At 38.3% G+C, this 20,201-nt stretch overlaps 1 protein-coding gene across 1 annotated transcript; it reads right to left on the bottom strand.

Moving 5' to 3' along the window:
* Window positions 1-7,657: 7,657 nt before the first annotated feature.
* GUCA1A (guanylate cyclase activator 1A) lies at window positions 7,658-19,600 on the bottom strand (the record flags this gene model as incomplete). Its single annotated transcript, XM_082247440.1, has 4 exons — window positions 7,658-7,864; window positions 12,103-12,193; window positions 15,723-15,872; window positions 19,403-19,600. The coding sequence occupies 4 exons, from the start codon at window positions 19,598-19,600 to the stop codon at window positions 7,686-7,688; spliced, it is 618 nt and encodes a 205-aa protein (XP_082103566.1). The 3' UTR covers window positions 7,658-7,685.
* Between the last annotated feature and the right edge of the window lie 601 nt (window positions 19,601-20,201).

The raw sequence follows: 20,201 nt of genomic DNA, 5'->3' as shown, positions 1-20,201 counted from the left end.
ACTTACCGACCAGCCTGCAACCAACCAGATTTTAACAGTATGGGATAGGAACCAGGGTTTAGTTTTCACACATTTGCAAATACATGTGTAAGCTGTAGAGCCACTTTGGCAGAAAAGTTGAACTGGGAATTTTCTTTGGTTTTGTTTGTTTTCACCCTTCCATGTGGTCCTTGCTGCAAAGACCAGTTAGAGGTGGGAGCAGTGGCCATTTGTTTGTACAGCATAGGATAGAGCCTATTGCCTTATATACAAAGCTTGTATTCTTGAATATGTAGCAAACTTATCAAACCATATTCCACCACACTTAGAGCCCATTCACATTGAGGCGACACGACTTCGGGGGGGGGCGACCTGTGAAGTCGCGCGCACCGCTGTGCACCGCGACTTCGGCGCGACTTGCAGAGACTTCACATAATGGAAGTCTAGGTCACCCCAAAGTAGTACAGGACCCTTTTTCTAAGTCGGAGCGACTTGTGTCGCTCCTATTAGAATGGGTCCTGTACTAATCAATGGACCGCGACATACCGCGACTTGTCAGGCTGACAAGTCGCCTGACAAGTCGCGCTAATGTAAATGGGCTCTAACACAGCACATAATGTTTGTTTTTATTAAATTTTGAGCCCAATGATGCCCTGTGTCTGAATCAACAATCAGTCAAAAAGAAAGCAATGACAAAGGAAACCAGATGTTTCTTTAGTTAGCAGACTAGTTTGCTCATATGCTACATGGATCTTCACGAACCGAGATCTTCCATCTGTAATGTTACCAAAATTGTTTGGGTGCCATGTAACAGTATTTGCAACAATGCAACATCACCCAAAAATAATTTACCAGCTTCCATAATAATGCCTATAGTTGTACCCATCACCCGTGTCTAGATGAGGACGATGTCATCATCCTTCTACCAAAATCCCAGGAAATGCTGAGTGTTCAAATTTAACTAGAAGATGCTCCTGCATAGAACTTGTCTTCTCATGAGATTTGGGATGCTTGGCATTCTTGGGGATGTCAACAGAAGGATCATGATATCAACTCCTGCGCAGTATGAAAGCTGGCAGAATATTGAGTATCTGTACTAACATTTTTCCCCTATATGTTTTTTTTTTTTTTACTTTTCAAAGCTACTAAATATAAGGAGAAAGGGGCCTGACACATTAAGCAGACCTTGCATCGTACTGATAAAAGAGATAACAATCCAGTTCCTCCTTACTGGATGGCTCTCTATGATGTGGTATATATATTGCTATATAATAATAAATAGGAACACAAAAGGACAGCTGCACATTAGCATACTGGGGTATTGGTTAGCCTATGTTAAGAAATGTATACAATTTGTGTATTCTCAAAATTGGGCAATTTCTTTGCTTTTATAAAAAATGCAGGCTTGCATTACTGAAAGCCTGAAACTGTAAGTACACACACAGTTACAGCTATGGACTTAATAGGGTTTAAAAGAAAAAACTGTCATCTTTGCAAGGTAGTTGCAATTTACAAAGGGAATTTTCCCCAAGCTTGGTGAATGAGGTGAAGCTCTATTGACTTCCAGTATCCAATCGTGTGCTTGCAAAAATACTTTTTTATTATTTATTTTCTGTGCATTTGTTTGGATATTCAGATATTCTGTGCAAAGTGACACTTCATCTCATTCACTAAGCTCATGGGCAAATTCCATTTAAAGTCCATTTTACATTGCAAATGAACAGCCTGTTTGCCTTTATTAAATTAACCCAAGGGATACAATAAAATCGTTATTTCATAGGTTAGAAAACTGTGAGGTAATGTGATAGGTTATAACAGCTTTTAGCTGTTAGGTGACCTAAAGGGTAAGTTCTGGTTATTTAAAAAAATGCTTTACCACCCCTGAACCAATACAGTATTGATGTTCTCCTGCACTTCCAGTATCATCTGAAGTCATGTGCACTAATGAACACCCGTATTCAAACTTAGACTGCAATAGTCTGTCTTTGACCCATGTCAGTGGTGTTTGGACCATTACCTTGGACCAGTTAGCGGCCTAAAGTCTGTGCACATTTATATATTGTTGTTTATAGTATGCCAGCTGATCTATCTAGCTGAAAAAGATTCAATATTCCATTTGTAATTTTACAACTAAACATATATAGAAGTTGTGAAAATTGCCTATTTCAATAGCCAGTTCCAAAAGCTAAATCCCCAGGTACCAATCTGAATCACTGTGAATTTTCATCATGGGCTCATACCTTCATTTTTAAAAATGTGTTTATGTAGGTTAATACTTACCTAAAAATATACATTTTGAACACTTGATAAGCCAATTTATTTATTTGGCTAGCTGGATCTGTGGACTGTACTGGGCCAATATATAGCTGGATAGTCATTCTGTACAAAATAATATATAATGTGGATGGCAATGGGTCATCTTATTTTAAAATCTCAATAAATAACACTATAAAGATCATTTTCATTTAGAGTTAATGGTTTAGAGTGAAATTTCTCACATCTGCAAGTTCCATCCAATTTTTAAGCAATGTATGTGTAACTCTAGGACAAATTGACATTGTCTCTTCCATGAAAATACATGAAGAAAAAAGCATTTAATTTTGACCCCCCCCCCCTTTTTGACCCCCCCCCCCCTTTTCTTGAAAATTGCCTATTTCAATAGCCAGTTCCAAAAGCTAAATCCCCAGGTACCAATCTGAATCACTCTGAATTTTCATCATGGGCTCATACCTTCATTTTTAAAAATGTGTTTATGTAGGTTAATACTTACCTAAAAATATACATTTTGAACACTTGATAAGCCAATTTATTTATTTGGCTAGTTGGATTTGTGGACTGTACTGAGCCAATATATAGCTGGATAGTCATTCTGTACAAAATAATATATAATGTGGATGGCAATGGGTCATGTTATTTTAAAATCTCAATAAATAACACTATAAAGATCATTTAAATTTAGAGTTAATGGTTTAAAGTGAAATTTCTCACATCTACAAGTTCCATCCACTTTTTAACCAATATATGTGTAACTCTAGGACACATTGACATTTTCTCTTCCAGGAAAATAAAAGAAGGAAAAAGCATTTAATTTTGACCCCCCCCGCTTTTCTTGTTCTATACAAAAAAAGAGTCCAAACAGTTCAAAAGCCAACTGACATACACTGCTCAAAAAAATTGGATTTAGGTCAGGCGAGCATGGGGGCCATTCAATGGTATCAATTTTTTCATCCTCCAGGAACTGTCCGCATACTCTCATCACATGAGGCCGGGCATTGCCATGCAGCAGAAGGAACCCAGGACCCACTGCACAAGCATTGGGTCTGACAATGGGTCCAAGGTTTTCATCCTCATACCTAATGGCAGTCAGGGTGCCATTGTCTAGCCTGTAGAGGTTTGTGAGTTCCTCCATGGATATGCCTCCCCGGAACATGTTACAGGCAGCATAACTTTCTCCACGGCTTCTCCAAACCCTTTCAAGTCTGTCACATGTGCTCAGGGTGAACCTGCTCTCATCTGTGAAAAGCACAGGGCGCCAGTGGTGGACCTGCCAGTTCTGGTGTTGAATGGAAAATGCCAATCCAGCTCCATGGTTCCTGGGCAGTGAGCACAGGGCACACTAGAAGACGTCATGCCCTCAGACCACCCTCATGAAGTCTATTTCTGATTGTTTGGTCAGAGATATTTACACCAGTGGCCTGCTGGAGGTCATTTTGTAGGGCTCTGGCAGTGTTCATCCTGTTCCTCCTTGTACAAAGGAGCATATACCGATCCTGCTGATGGGTTAAGGACCTTTTATGGCCCTGTCCAGCTCTCCTAGAGTAACTGCCTGTCTCCTGGAATCTCCTCCATGCTCTTGAGACTGTGCTGGGAGACACAGCAAACCTTCTGGCAGTGGCACATTATGACGTGCCATCCTGGAAGAATTGGACTGCCTGTGCAACCTCTATAGGGTCCAGATATCGCCTCATGCTTCCAGTAGTGACACTGACCCTAGCCAAATGCAAATCTAGTGAAAAACAGTCAGAAAAGATGAGTAGGAAAAAAAAATGTCAGTGACTTTCACCTGTAAAACCACTCCTGTTTTGGAGGTCGCCTCATTGTTGCCCATCTAGACAGACTTAGTGAGGAATCTACTTTTAAACAATGAGGCTTCTATTGAACTACTATAATGCAATCTACCGTACTTATGTGGGGAAGAAGCTTTGAAGAAGCATTACGTGCCTACAAAGAAAATATAGTCCAGGTAATAAATGTTACCTGGTATATATTACACTTTTAGTGAGAAACTTGAAAATGTATCAGATGTGACATGTAAACCAGGCAAGGATCAGTAGCAGTGGAGGTCAGCGTATGAATTATGACAGGCAGGAGACATAAACCATACATATATCATTGACTACCGTATATCAAAGAAGACAGGCGGTGATATGATGGACATTTTATATCGAGCTGCATTTTATTATTTGTCTTTTTTTTTTTTAATTTTAGATATCTTTTGCATTGTATAATAAATACAGACATCACACAGCAGTCAACAGTGTACAGCAGATAGATAAGGCATCCGCACACAAACGAATAAAACAATTTTCTCTTCTAGCTACGCAAATAGATGTGTTCTGGCCTCCATAAGGCCTTTAATTATGGTTGGATTAAACTTCATACACAGAATGAAAGGTAAAGTTTTCTAGCCACATGTACAAAATACAGTGACAAGTAAATTTGTTCACTCAAACCCAGATATGCATTGAATCAGGCCTACCCACTGCAATATTATACACGCCATAGAATGTCAACTAACTCCACTGGGAGGACCAGTGTGTGTATGAACTGGTAAAGGGAGCGTCTGGATCCCGTTTCAGTTCATGTCTTGTTTACATAGTGACGTGGGCTACCTTCACACTCAATTCTGAAGTACACCCTCATCCACCCAAGCTGGCCAGACAATCCATCACATGATTGTGTCTTGTATTGATGACATTGCACACAGCTTTATGGATTTTGTATTATCATGAACCTAATAATTTTATTTGGCCTTTAAAGAGGAAGTAAACCCTCGTAAAAAAATGAGAAAAAAAAAACCTGTAAAGACAAAGGCATAATGAGCTAGTATGCATTGCATACTAGCTCATTATGAAATACTTACCTTAAAACAAAGCCCTCGCAGTGCGTCCCTCTCAGGGAAAGGGCGGCCGACATGTCCGGCCATCCTGCTTCCTCGTTCGCGTCCTCCAGCCATCTGATTGGCCGGGGGCGCGATTACATCATTCATCATCATGCGCGAGGGAGCTGCCATTCACGGCATAGGGCTCTGAAGGAATGGCACGGGTGGCCGTTCCTTCATAGCGCATGCGCCGATTACGTCATCGGCTACATGCACTGTAAATATCTCCGAAACTGTGCATGTTTAGAAGATATTTTTAGCACCTATAGGTAAGCCTTAATATAGGCTTACCTATAGGTTAAAGACTTTAAGGTGAGTTTACAACCTCTTTAAGCTGATACATTAAAAAAAAGGAAATGGACTAAAAAAGAGTTCAATTCACTTAGGGTTCCCTTACACACAGGACATAATTTAAAGAACAGATTCAGCATGGAGAAGGTGTTCCGCAGAAGATGCTTTTCATAGCATAGCAGGTAAAGTACACCCAAAATGCTATTATGTATTTGGGGGCAAAGCACATCACATATAACTGCATAGATTTAAGTAGACCTTAAGTGAAAAAATCCCCCTTGCCGCTCCAATAAAAAAGGAAATCTAATTTGTCCAAATACTCTCTAGAGGCAGCACCTCTTCCTTATACATAGCCAACCCATGGTCTAGAAAAGCATAAGGCAGAGATGTAGTGACCCTTGCGAACCTTGCTCCAGAAGAAGCATGTTTATTTGAGGAGTCAGATTGCCATTTTTTTTAATTAGGTCTGATAGTAATCAATTAAATGCATTAAAAATATTCTGACCCTAAAGTAGATGACAGGATTTGCTGGATCACCAACTTTTGGAATATCAAGAAATTATCTTATCAACATTGATGTATTCATTATCTATCAGGAATTTTCTTAGGCCTGGAGCTTACTTTAAGGGTCCATAAAACCATGTGAAATGATTAATTTCAGCATATTTTGAAAAGTCCAAGGGTGAAAGATAGGCGACAAAGAAAAATTTAAAGAACCAGTCAACAAGTGTACACTTGCACACTCAAATGAGGCACCAAGCTAGATAAATTCAGATCTGTTTAATCCACTGAACCTTGCTGCTGGAGCTCCACATGTGCTGATTGTCACACAACTCTGAGCTGCTGTTTCTTTTTATCAATGTGACAGACAGCAAGCTACTGGGGAATCCCTGGCCTGCATTTTCATACCGGTAAGCAACTGGTGTCCTCATATCACATATTATTGGCAAGAGTCGATTCTGAGCAGTGGAGTGGCCTGATGCAATATTGCTAGATCTGGATGAAAAACAGAAACCTTGGACAGGTGGACTAAGGTCTATGCATATATTTCAAGGCTTAGCTTTCATTTGCAACTGGAAATCAAAGCCTGAGTTTGAGGTATGAAATAAATGACAACAGAATGTCATAAAATACACACAGTTTCATTAGGCGGCTACAGTATGCTTATGTTCAATTTATCTGATGATTTAAAAAATCTTCTAGCATTTAGAAAGCTGAATGACAGTGCCACTTTTTTAACAGAGGAGTTCAACTGAAAATTTCCAGTATTCGCCAATTCGGAAGGAGCTAAGAGGCATGTGGCTCTCAACTTAGATGTTTCTCTAGGAAATCACATTAATATCTATCTACAATTTCTGCAATAAACAATTCCCACACTAAACATATCCCATAATTTAAGCAAAATTGCCTAATCTATTGGATTTTATTTAGTGGAAGAGTTTATTTTATTTGAATAGGGTAGGCAATAACCTTAGGAAGATGTCTGGATCCCCAATGAGATTTCCCCTCATTTACTGTCTCACTAATCACAGAGGAAGTGAAATGAAAGTTACACAACAGGGAGTCAAACAGCAAACCTTACCCTCAGTAAAACCTTAAGATCAGGCCTTCACCCCTCATTCACATTGACTGTGGCTTTAAAATTGTGCGAATTCATCTGAAATCGCGCATTTTCAAAGCCACATTTTAGTGCGACTGTGGGTGCGACTTGTAAGACATCTGTGCGGCTTCATGCACAGATGTCTATGCAAGTCACTCCCAAAATCATCAAAAGTAGTGCAGGAACTACCTTTTAATCGATGCAGCACTGTAAAGTGGGCGTAGCACCGATTTGAACAGTACAATTGCCAGCAATAGGGTGCAACTTGTCACGCGATTTGACCTGTCAAATCGCATGACAAGACGATCCAATGAAAACCAGGGCTAAAGGTACAGTTCAGAACCAACAAGTATCAGTTAAGAGTCTGCTCTCTTTGAGAAACAAGTATCTCTTAAAAAATATGCAATCATTGTGTCCAAGGCAAATATAACATGCCATGATAGAATCACAATAGCTAGCCTAATAAACCCTTTAAGTTGTTGTAGGGTTCTAATAAATAATATGACAGCTGCCAATTTTCAAAGTGCCATTTAGTTATGGGAACTGTATCCTGGAGTATCTTGTCCTATACAAACCATCCAGGGCATGTCACAGGCAAATTCCAGGGTAAAGGGATTACAAAAAATAACAAGCGCGGACAAAAGTTCTGCAGGTTCAGGTAGGCGAGTTTCCAGTTGTAATTTCCTGTCGGGGGCGCTCTGAGATTTCCATCCTTTTGCCATCGTTTTGTATCATGTAGACAATATGCTTCAGGTCAAGACTACGGGTCAACACTTCCAAGAGAAGCTCATCTTTCTGAACACCTTCAATAAATTCCTCCAATGATAATTCACCTAATGAGAAAAGTTAAACGTGAGATAGATGGATACCCACATCATACAGCCAATAATTCAATAGAAATCACTGCAAACAAATCCATAGCGTGTAGCTATACTTGTTCAGATTTCCTCTCAAAAATAGAAGATTTTTAAGGTTATGCTTAAAAAGATTATCAAGAGAAACCTGAAATTGTAAAAGCATCTCATGATTTCTGGTGTAATGCCTCGTACACACGCAACGATTTTGGCCGACCGATTGGCCGTCTTTTGTCCAGTGTTGTTGTGTTGGTTGGAATGTGCCTAGACTGCACACAAATTTTCTCGGCCAACAACAACCAACTGCAGAAGTGATGTCATGTTCTGGTTTACTTTCCGTGTGTTTTTTCTTCCCTGAGCATGCCCAGTCTTGCTCATCTGATTTTTGTCTGCCGAAATCTGTACTGACTGACGGAAAATCGGCCGTTCTGTTGACGGCCAACAAAAATTTTATAGCATGCACACCAGATTTTGTTCGGGCCGAAAAGTCGCAGTCGGTTGTCGGAAGCATCATACTAAAAAGCCGAAAATCGGCCGATCGGACGTTGGCCGAAAGTTCACGGCCAACAATCGTTGCGTGTGTACGAGGCATAACAGAGCCAATAAAAGATAGGGCATTTTCAAAAATGCTTCCTTGCCCATATGCCCCCAACCCTCTTCTGCTGAGCACTTGTGGACAACTGGGATGAATAAACTGGAGGCAGGTCTTGGTGGTAAGAACTTAATTTCTAAATTTGTATGGAGCTTCTCCAGCTCACAAAGTATAAGGGAAAAAAGGGGAATAAAGAAACTTTAGAGATGAGTGATCTGAGGTCTGTCTTATTTATAGTCTGCATTAGGCTGGGTTCACATATGTACGGCCGCGGGTTCGTGCCTGGGATCTGGTGCGTGTCTGTTCACCGGTTCAGGTGCGATTTAGGTCCGCATTTTTGCCTGAATTCGCACATGAACCTAACCCAAACACGCACAGGACCCTTTTGGAATCCACTACATGGCCACCCCGGACCTGTGTGAGCCAGCTCTATTGAGCCGGTCACACTCGCATGTTTTGCGAATTGGATGCGGAGAAACCCACATCCAATTTGCACATATGTGAACCAAGCCTTAATGTCTGTGAACACATGCATGTACATTAATTTACATCCTGTTGCCTAGATGACAGTGATGAGCTTATAGAATACTGTTTTAAGGATCTGTCTCTTCAAACTGTTCCATCAGGGCAGTAAATTAAATACTGTATTTTCTGGCGTATAAGACTACTTTTGAACCTCAAAAAAATCCCTCAAAAATGGGGGGTCGTCTTATACGCCGAGTATAATATCTCCAAGGTAACCTAAGTATAAGTATTACCAGTAGATGTAATCTCTCAAGACGCTGGCTGTGTGGGAATCCTGTACCGGTATACCGTATGTACCGTAGCTTCGGCTACATACAGTGTACCGCACTGAGCCAATCAGGGAGAGCGATGTATTCTATTATTGAATGCAAAGCCTGCTCGGATTGGCGGAGTAACATCAGCCCGCCTCTCTGACTCTGCCAATCCGAGCAGTCTTTGCATTCAATAATAGAATATACCGCTCACTGTGATTGGCTCAGCACGGTATACTGTATGTAGCCGAAGCTACAGTACATACGGTATACCGGTACAGGATTCCCAAACAGCCAGCGTCTTGAGATTACATCTACCGGTAATACTTATACTTAGGGTACCTTGGAGATATTATGAGAGATTACATGTATTACAGTACTTGGGGTACCTTGGAGATCTATGAGAAATCTGATGTTTTTCAATGGTGTTGCCTTGCTTCGGAAGGGGGTTAGTCTTATACGGCGAGTATAGCCCAAAACCTGTTTTAACTTGAAAATTAGGGGGGGTCGTCTTATACGCCCAGTCGTCTTATACGCCGGAAAATATGGTAGTCAAATTGGGGCATAGCAAAAAACACTGCAATGAAGTGCAGAGAAAATCTTTAATCACTATATGCAATTTTACAGTTGGTCCAGCAGAGGGAGCTATTTAAATACTGTGCTCTGTTTTCAATTTGGTTGTCTAATTCTGTGCACAATGCTATAAACTCGGATTGTGACTGCACGCTGAAGAGGTGAGCTGTGTTTTATGATGTCAGCAAGGGTCCCTATTCTACAGAAATCAGTCACTGTTGATGTTAACCACATCTGTTTCTTTGTGGAGAGTGGGTTGAGGCCTTGCTTGAGGGGCTTAGTATTGTAGGGGGAAGGTTAGAAATGTGCAAATGGATGGAGAGTTACAGAAGAATATGCTGTACCATGTACTTGTATGTGAAAGTATCCTGTTCTTCATGCATTGCTTCCTTTGTCTGAAATACCTGGTGTTCCTGACAGTCCCTTTGCGTTCCTATTAAATAAAACTGGCCACACTAAGCAGGAGAACACACCATGGTCAGTTCTCTAGCTATGCTGGGAACTCAGCCTGCTCTCCTCTAATGATGAGACTTGTCCTGACACCCCCCGGCTGCACAGCCATTCACTGAGAAGTTCAGTGTGCTGCTGTTTCTCCTTCCATAGCTCTTATGCAGATCAGAGGGAATGTGTTCACTTATAAAAAAAAGGGAAAAAGAGTATTTATAAGGTTTTTTTTATCTATACACAAATGTTTTGCCTTTCATTTCCATTTTAAACTAAATGGGTTGTTTTACAATGTGAAGGTTTTACAATGTGAGGGTTTACAATCACTTTAAGCATATATTTTCAAGAAATTGTCTTGAATATATATGCTTAAAGTGATTGTAAACCCTCACATTGTAAAACAACCCATTTAGTTTAAAATAGAAATGAAAGGCAAAACATTTTGTTCTTCAAAAAATATTTTAAAGCCCAGTTCTGGCTAAAGCTCAGTTCTGTACATGTATTGTGGTAAGGCAGACTACCAATAGACATAGACACAGTTCTCATTAGAGACAGGCTACCAATAGACATAGATACAGTCCTCCTTAGAGGCAGGCTACCAATAGACATAGATACAGTCCTCGTTAGAGGCATGCTACAAATAGACATAGACACAGTCCTCATTAGAGGCAGGCTACCAATAGACATAGATACAGTCCTCGTTAGAGGCATGCTACGAATAGACATAGATACAGTCCTCATTAGAGGCATCCTACAAATAGACATAGACAAAGTCCTCATTAGAGGCAGTCTACCAAATGGCATAGATACAGTCCTCCTTAGAGGCAGGCTACCAATAGACATAGATACAGTCCTCGTTAGAGGCAGGCTACCAATAGACATAGATACAGTCCTCATTAGAGACAGGCTACGAATAGACATAGATACAGTCCTCGTTAGAGGCAGGCTACAATACACATAAATACAGTCCTCGTTAGAGAGAGGCTACCAAAAGACATAGACACAGTTATTGTTAGAGACAGGCTACCAATAGCTATAGATACAGTCCTCGTTAGAGACAGGCTACCAATAGACATAGATACAGTCCTTGTTAGAGGAGGCTACCAATACATATAGACACAGTCCTCGTTAGAGACAGGCTACCAATACACATAGACACAGTCCTCAATAGAGACAGGCTACCAATACACATAGACCCAGTCCTCCTTAAAGACAGGCTACCAATACACATAGACACAGTCCTCGTTAGAGACAGGCTACCAATACACATAGACACAGTCCTCACTAGAGACAGGCTACCAATGGACATAGATACTGTCCCCTTCAGACTTTTGAATGGTCTCTGATGCAAATGACCTTCTTTTGTGAAAAATTGTTCCATTAACACTATTTATTTCCTGTGCTGAAAAAAATGTTTTCTATTAAAGTAAATGTGCAGCCATATTACATATAATCGTCTGATTTTACTAAGTTGAGACAATGGAAATGTAAAATATTGCTTGTCCGACAAACAATGGGAAAAATGTTTTGACTTAAAATAGTTAGAAAAATTGTGCTATTAAATGTCCAAAGCCAGCCACATGCACTATTATCTGTATAACTTCTGTTCAAACTCTATTAGGTTTGTCAGCAACTATGTTGTTCAAGGACCGTCCTAAACCAGATATATCATTTGTATTTAGTCAGGTAGGCCCTGATAGAGATTGTATAGATTACATGGCCAGCTTAATGGTAGCTAAAGGGGTTTACATCCAACTTATAGAAACTACAGAGATAGTGACATTTTTATTTAGGATAATTGATTCATGCAAAAGAGTTCAAAGATTACTCACCATCCCCATTGATGTCTATTTTATCAAAAACCATATCAGTGAATTCTTCCGCAGTCATCTCATCATTACATCTGTTAATAGCCCTAATAGCCTGAAATAAATATAAACATTTTAATTAATCAAAAATGTTAGTGTATTTTTTATTACAATAGGCAGACATTTCAGAAAGTGTCACAACAGTCTTTGTACTAATGGTCAACACAGAAAAACATTATGACAACAGCGCTTCAATTGTGTTAAATCTCCCTCTCTCCTCTTTCAAGAACCTTCTTTAACAGTTTATTTTTAAATGTAATTCTTCATTTATGTCCATTTTAATGTCTCACATCTAATCTCTGTCTCCAATAATGGAAGATATTTTAAGAATGTCAAAATTTTACTCTACATGAATGTCAGACATCCCTGACTCTTTTGTTTGTTAAAACTAGTTGCTGTAGTAACCACAGATATTGCTAAACGCATATGCTAGCAAAAAGTAGTTTACAAAATTACTGTTACACTCAGTGCATATTTGTTTATCCAAATTGGAGAAGTTTAGGATGCAGAAAATATATAAAGGAGGTCATGGGACTTTGAGTGAGGCCAACCACTTTACAAAAGTAGATATATAGAGTATATACGTTAACAAGTTGGTTAGAGAAATAGAACAATACAGCGAAAATAAAAAACAATTCCTGAATGAAGTAAAAATATATATGTATTTGAGAACTGACATATAACAAATCATGATAGATACAGTAAATATATAATACAATGACATTATAATATATATAATAAATAAATACATGACTGATATAGACATGATGAATTAAACCATTTGGCCTATGACGCGTTTCTCGGAACCCTATACACTTCTTCAAGAGTATAATGCAAAGAGATCTAAAAATCAGTATCTACCGGCTTCTTTAAGAGTATAATGCAAAAAAATCTAGAAATCAGTATCTACCAGCTTCTTCAAGAGTATAATGCAACGAGATCTAAAAATCAGTATCTACCAGCTTCTTCAAGAGTATAATGCAAAGAGATCTAAAAATCAGTATCTACCAGCTTCTTCAAAAGTATAATGCAAAGAGATCTAAAAATAAGTATCTACCAGCTTCTTCAAGAGTATAATGCAAAGAGATCTAAAAATCAGTATCTACCGGCTTCTTTAACCACTTAAGCCCCGGAGGATTTGGCTGCTAAACGACCAGAGGGCATTTTGCGATTCGGCACTGCGTGACTTTAACGGACAATTGCGCGGTCGTGCGACGCTGTACCGAAACGAATTTGGCGTCCTTTTTTTCCCACAAACAGAGCTTTCTTTTGGTGGTATTTGATCACCTGTGCGATTTTTTGATCACGCGCTATAAACAAAAAAAGAGCGTAAATTTTGCAAAAATAGCAATATTTTTCCCTTTTTTTTATATGAAATTCCCCCAAAAAAAAATGTAAAAATCAAAATTTTTTAATATTTTCGGCCAATTTGTTTTATGCTACCTATGTTTGGTAAAAAAAATCGCAAAAAGCGTATTTTGATTGGTTTGCGCAAAAGTTATTGCGTTTACTAACAAAGGGAAAGATTTTTGTCATTTTTGTTGTTTTTTTTTTTAACGCGTAATGGCGGCGATCTGCGATTTTTTTTGCGGTACTGCGACATTGCGGCGGACAGATCGGACCCTTGACTGACATTTTTGACACTTTTGGGGTTACCAGTGACATTTCTACAGTAATCAGTGCTATACATATGCACTGTTACTGTAAAAATGCACTGGTAGTGAAGGGGTTAACTTTATTTGAGAGGGAGGGGCTGTGTGTGTCCCTAGGGGCGTGATTCTAACTGTGATTGGCTGTGGCTTCAACTGTATGAGGAGTGATCAATGGATCTACATAGTAGATCCATGTGATCAGCTCTCATACAGAGAGGAGAATGACAGGCAGCTTGTTTACACAAGCTGCCTGACTATCTCCCTCTCCCCCGCCGATCGCAGAGTGGCCGGCGGCGATCGGGTCCGCCGGTCACGCGCGCGGGGGGGTCCGTGACCACGCGGGAGCGGGAGCGCGCCTCCGGCGGCGCGCGCTCGCTCCCTAAACCCTCACAGGCGAGCGACGTAGACCTACGTCACTTTGCCTGTGAGGGGCTGACCGCCCACGTAGATAGTCGTGCGGCGGTCGGCAAGTGGTTAAGAGTATAATGCAAAAAAATCTAAAAATCTGTATCTACCAGCTTCTTCAATAGTATAATGCAAAGAGATCTAAAAATCAGTATCTAACAGCTTCTTCAAGAGTATAATGCAAAGAGATCTAAAAATCTAAATAAACTGTTTTTAGAAAGTTTAAGATGTAGAATAAATCTTGCTTTGTAAATGAATGTGATTCAGTTGAACATTAAACACTTGATTAAGGTTGTATTATCATTTTTCAGTTTGGTTTACAGTTTCATATAGATAGGGATACCAACCATCCCAGATGTGAATACATGTGATAGGGTTGGGGTTTGGTTGATGATCGGCTCAAATTTAAAGAAGAAAAGCCACAACTTATCCTCCAGAAAGATCAAACACGATTGATATTCATCTAGGTTTTTGCTGTAAAGACCACTACTGCAACATTGATTTACTAAGCTCTGTGATTTACTTAACAACATTATTCATTTTAACTAATCATGATTTTCACATCCATGTCCAATTCATAAAATGAAAAAAATTGCATTATTGTGGAATTTTTGGTTAAGAAATGAATAATACCATTCAAAGCCATTGTTCCTGAGTTGTGTTTTTATCTTCACCTGGAATGGCTTCTTTTGATTGAACATAAACATACTGCGAATACTGGCTAGTTATATTTTTAGGAGCAAATACCAGTATAATAATTAATAATTTTGAATTAACCTTTATACTCTAAAAATCTATAGTATAACATAAAAGATATTATAATTGTGAATAACACATGTTCTGAGCAAATATTCCTAAATATAAATACTCTTAGGCCCCTTTCACACTTGTGCGACTTCAAAGTCACGCAATTTTACAGCGATTTTGCCACAACTTTGTTGCCGCGATTTGATGCGAGTTTGACTGTGTTTGAATGTCTTTGGCCTTAAAACGCTACAAAATCGTGCAAAAGTAGTGCAGGGACTACTTTGAAGTCGGTGCGACTTCAAGTCGCACAGATATGAATGGTACTCATTGGAAATAATGGAGGACGACTTATGCGATTTTGCATTCCCAAATCGCATGATAAGTTGCACAAGTGTGAAAGGGGCCTAAATGTGTAGAAAAAACCTTTACTATGTGTAAATATTAAACACAAAAAAAAATCAATATTAAACAAAAATAGTGTGTGGTGCTGCTTCCCTTTTAAAAATCAAACAAATTAAATCAGTGTCTGAAAAATTGTCTGTTTATTTAATTTTTTTTCAGACACTGATTTGATATAGTATAGCATACATGCAATAAATTAACTAGGGATTAACTAGGGAGGTACTGTAACTAGGAGGGTAAATGTTCAATATACATTTTAATCCACTATATTTTATACTGACTAAAAAATATTGTCAAAGTTCAACCATTTTAGGATAAAAAAGTATTGCAATATAAAAATGTTATTCAGGTAAAAGAACATTTTCCAGAATTTCTTACCTTAATTATATTGAGGAGCTCTCCTCTGTCAATACAGCCATTTCCATCAACATCATATAACTTAAAGTACCACCTGAGCTTCTGCTCCACTTTCCCCTTCAGGACCAAGCTCAGAGCCGCCACATACTCCATGAAATCCATGTAACCGTCCTGGAAAATGTAATGTACAATTCATGCTAAGATACAATTTAAATGCATTTATCCTGAAGCAAAACTGTGTTTAAAAAATGTAACTTTCCATTAATAAAATATCATTCATGATATTAGCACTTGTGACACTAAACATGCTATCGGTTTGTATCTTGGGAATTGTTGATAATCTCCAGGTGGAAGAAGTCACTAAACAAGCAACAGCTAGGGCCCTATTTCAAGCCCATATACTGATTCTTAAACATTGGAAGTCATCTGACCCTCCCTTCTGGAAGGAGCGGGTAGTTCAGAAAGGCAACATACTACGCTTAGAAAAATACATTTTCCTACAGAGAGGGTGCGTGGGAAAATACCAAGCAGTCTGGTATCCCTGGCTGGATACGCCAAGCTTATCCCCTGTAGACTTAATTTTGGACAGACTTTGTGATGTATTGGTGCTTTAAATGCTTGCGGTATAGTCACAAACATAGGAGATAGTGCTAGATTAACTGGTTATACTTCTATTGGAGTGGTTTTGAAAAAATATATTTTTGTGTTGTTTTGACAATACTGAATCTTGTTTTTTTTTGTATAGTCATGCATATTGAAACCTCTATGGAATGGACATTTGTTTGTATTTTGCTGTATGTTCTCAATAAACTTATTTTTTGAGATAAAAAAAAAAAAAAAACATGCTATTGGGCTTGCATCTGCAAAGTAAGCACCAAAAGGTGCTTGAACATCATTTTTGCAATCTGTATGAGTGCCTGGGGAAACTTCGAAAATCCCCACTTTGCTCCTCTAAGTGTATGTCTAGCCAACAATTGTCCGTTACATTTTGTATAGTTGGTAAGAGTTAGAGTCGATCTTAGATTTTTATTGCTATATGACTTTTTTAGTAGAGTAAGGGGAAACTAGAACCTTGTCAGCTTTTTCTTGTTCTCTGGGTCCACATTGCAGGTTTTGCCTCACTTGTTTGTCTGTCAATTTTTAGCAGGAAAGCATAAGAAAATGTCTTTAATGGAGCTGCAGGTGGTAGTAACAATCCGACAGGGGTTGTAATACTTTTCTACTGTATTTAAAATACAAAAACAAAGTTTTTGCTGGATAAACAAATACAGTACTTTACATATACAGTACTGTAATCAAAGCTCATCCCTGCCCCTTCCTGCCTTGTGTATCTTACAAATGATTGGTGAAATCGTCAATCATAGGTTTGGGCCACCAAGAAAAAAAATACATGGTAATCACATGGCATGATCATTCACTGTTTGATTTTCTTGAATACTTACATACAGTTTAGACTGATCTCCAGAGAATTATAGAATGAAAGAATGCATTCAATTGTGGTTCATTAATATTATTATTATATTCAGATTGCATTTAAATGCATGTGGATGTTCAGCCCAGTATAAGTATAAGAGAAAACACATTTTACCTGGTATTCAAGTTGATTTAGTCATATCTTAGGGGAGTGAACATATCGTTTGGAACATAGTCACTTGCAGTGAATATAGGTAAAGCTCTACTTTTCTGGCAATTCTAATAAAATAAACTGTGTACTGATATGTATTTAGGTAAAGAGACAGAAAGGTACTATTTCAATCATTGTCTTTAGGGAAAGACAGGTTATAATTATTAGGAGGTAAGTTTGATCACATGCTATGGCTTCGAACCACATTTGGTTACATAAACTGCAGTAAATCAATCAATAATTGAACTTGATGGCCATGAGTCTTTTCAACCCAATTTGCAATGTATACTAAATGGTCAAATGATTGTGGATACTTGACTATCACACACACTACATAGCTAAAAGCATGTGGACATCCTTCCAAATTATTCATGTTCATGTGTTTCCAGTTAAGAGTACAGTTAAAGCTATAACATACAAAAATATGAAAGACAAATGGCCACTTCCAATCTTGAGGCAACAGTTTAGGCATGCTGTTCCCCTGTGTACAAAGCCAGGTCCATAAAGACGTGGTATAATGAGTTTTGTGTGGAGGAACTCAAGAGGCCTACACAGAGCTCTTGCCTCAACCCTTATGAACAGCTTGGAATGGCAGTTAATGAACCAGGTGTTCTAATCCAACATCAGTACCTGATCTTGCAAATGCTCTTTTGTCTAAATTTACTCCATTTCCGATAGACATACTTCAAAAACATCTGGAAAACCCTCCCAGAAGAGTGGAGGCTGTTATAGCTGCAATTGGGGGACCAAATCCATATTGATGCCTATAGTTGTTGAATGGATTTCCAACAAGCTAATATACTATTGCAACATACAGAAGATGTCCCTGTATGATACCATCATGCCAATCATGTGAAAAGGTGATTTTCGGACTCCTATTTCTCTACTACATTTCTCTGTAATGTCTGTTTTTATGCTAAATACAATACTCTTAGTGATGCTACCTATGAAATCTCACTAGTTCTTTATTTTTTAATATTTTTTTATGTATCAAATTATTACTACAGATTATTTGGTGCAAAAAGTCACTTCTATAAATTTATGCACAACAATACAAAGAATTTAATGCTCAGATTATCAAATTATCCAGGCTGGCGTAGAACCTACCAATGTTGACTTTAAACATCCAGCCTATTTTTTTATAGTTATACAGAATCAAATCTGTAGATTTGATATCATATCATCTTATGATTAAGCCATATGGTGCCATGGTTTTGTGATTGTGATTAAAACCTTTTTGTAGCGCAAGAATCACTGTAGGTCACACAAACCAATGTATGTATACATGTATGGATTTAAAGCTTGCCAATTGTGCTTGTATGTTTTCTAATTAGTAATGAGTTAATTGATTTAAAATCATGTTTTTTGCAAATAATACATATTTCTATTTTCTTTAAAATACTTGTATGAATACAGACAAAATCCCAATCATGCAATAAATGAATCACGAGTTACTGGATTCCTAGAGTATAGGCCAGTGATGGCAAACCTTGGCACCACAGATGTTTTGGAACTACATTTCCCATCATGCTCAACTGCACTGTAGAGTGAATGAGCATCATGGGAAATGTAGTTCCAAAACATCTGGGGTGCCAAGGTTCACCATCACTGGTATAGGCTTTACTGTAGATCAGACAGATCCACGTGGAAATAATTTAGCAAATGAAAAATTGGCAATCAGTAAATCTCGAGATCTGTACATCACTATTTACTATATAAATGTAGGAAAAATGTAAAAATAACATATTTTGAATCCATTTACATAGTAAGAACTTTTAGTTGCTTTTTACAGATAATTTCAAAGTTAACATGTAAAATACTCTTTGTATATATTAATAAAACCAAATATGGATTGCTTTCTATTTAAAAGTCTTTCTAAATGTGAAACTCAAACCTAGTGCAGAATAGTATATATAGTATCTGAACAGAACCTGTATCATCTGTTGTTATGGCAGTCTACATTCTTTGTCAGACAAACTAGTTGTGCCACTCAAGGTTATATGGCGCTAAATAAACAAAACAAAGCACAGGTATTCAATATATGGTGGAATGTCATAAGCAGGTGTATAAGATTTACCTTGTTAAAGTCGAACGTGTCAAACATTTGTTCAATATATTCATTAGATGCCGGGCTGAGGTTCTTGAGGCCGAAGAATTGCTTAAACTCATGCTGAGTAAGTTGACCAGATGGACACTCGGTCATAAATTTTTTATACCATCTGTGAATTTCTGTAGCACTTAGTTCTTCAACAGCTTTTCCATCCATGTTCCCCATATTTATTTTTGTTCGCAAAAGACACTTAAAGAATTCTAAAAGTTTTTTCTTCTTAATCCTTGAAAAGGAAAAAAAAAAGAATTGGTTTTATCAAGGCAAAAACCGAATTCTTTTCAATAAATAAAGGGCCCCAATCCTTGGAGTAGATGCTTTGGAAATAACGATGTAGAGCTTTAGATATTCCAGAGTGTGCTCTTCAAAGGTCTAAGTAAAAAGTCATTGTTAGGTCAAGAAAATTCCTTTTTGAGAAGCACAGGAAGTCACTGTTGACCAATCACAGAGCCTTAGCTAGGGAAACCCCTCGTGTCCATACAGATGGAACTCCAATAGAGAAAAAAAAAAAAAAAAACATACATAGGAAAAAAAAGCTTGACAACTATCTCTAGTGATTAAGGAGAAACAAGATTAAAGGAGGTGGCGTAGGATGCCACTCAAAAGATTTGTAATCTTTTAATCGGGATCTGGCTCTGACATTGTTAATGTCCTACGAAAGCTCTATCTAGGACATTGGATAAAATTAGCACTGCTTCATTCTCTACCTTGACAATGATTAATAAAATGGCTTCACTGGTTCGAAGCCAAGACTTTCATACTGTAAGAT

Source organism: Pelophylax lessonae (assembly GCF_965119305.1).
Source record: "Pelophylax lessonae genome assembly, chromosome: 2".
In the NCBI taxonomy this organism is placed as follows: Eukaryota; Metazoa; Chordata; class Amphibia; order Anura; family Ranidae; genus Pelophylax; species Pelophylax lessonae.
Note: the sequence above shows the minus strand (reverse complement) of the source record. Positions and strands in the feature narration are given on the sequence as shown.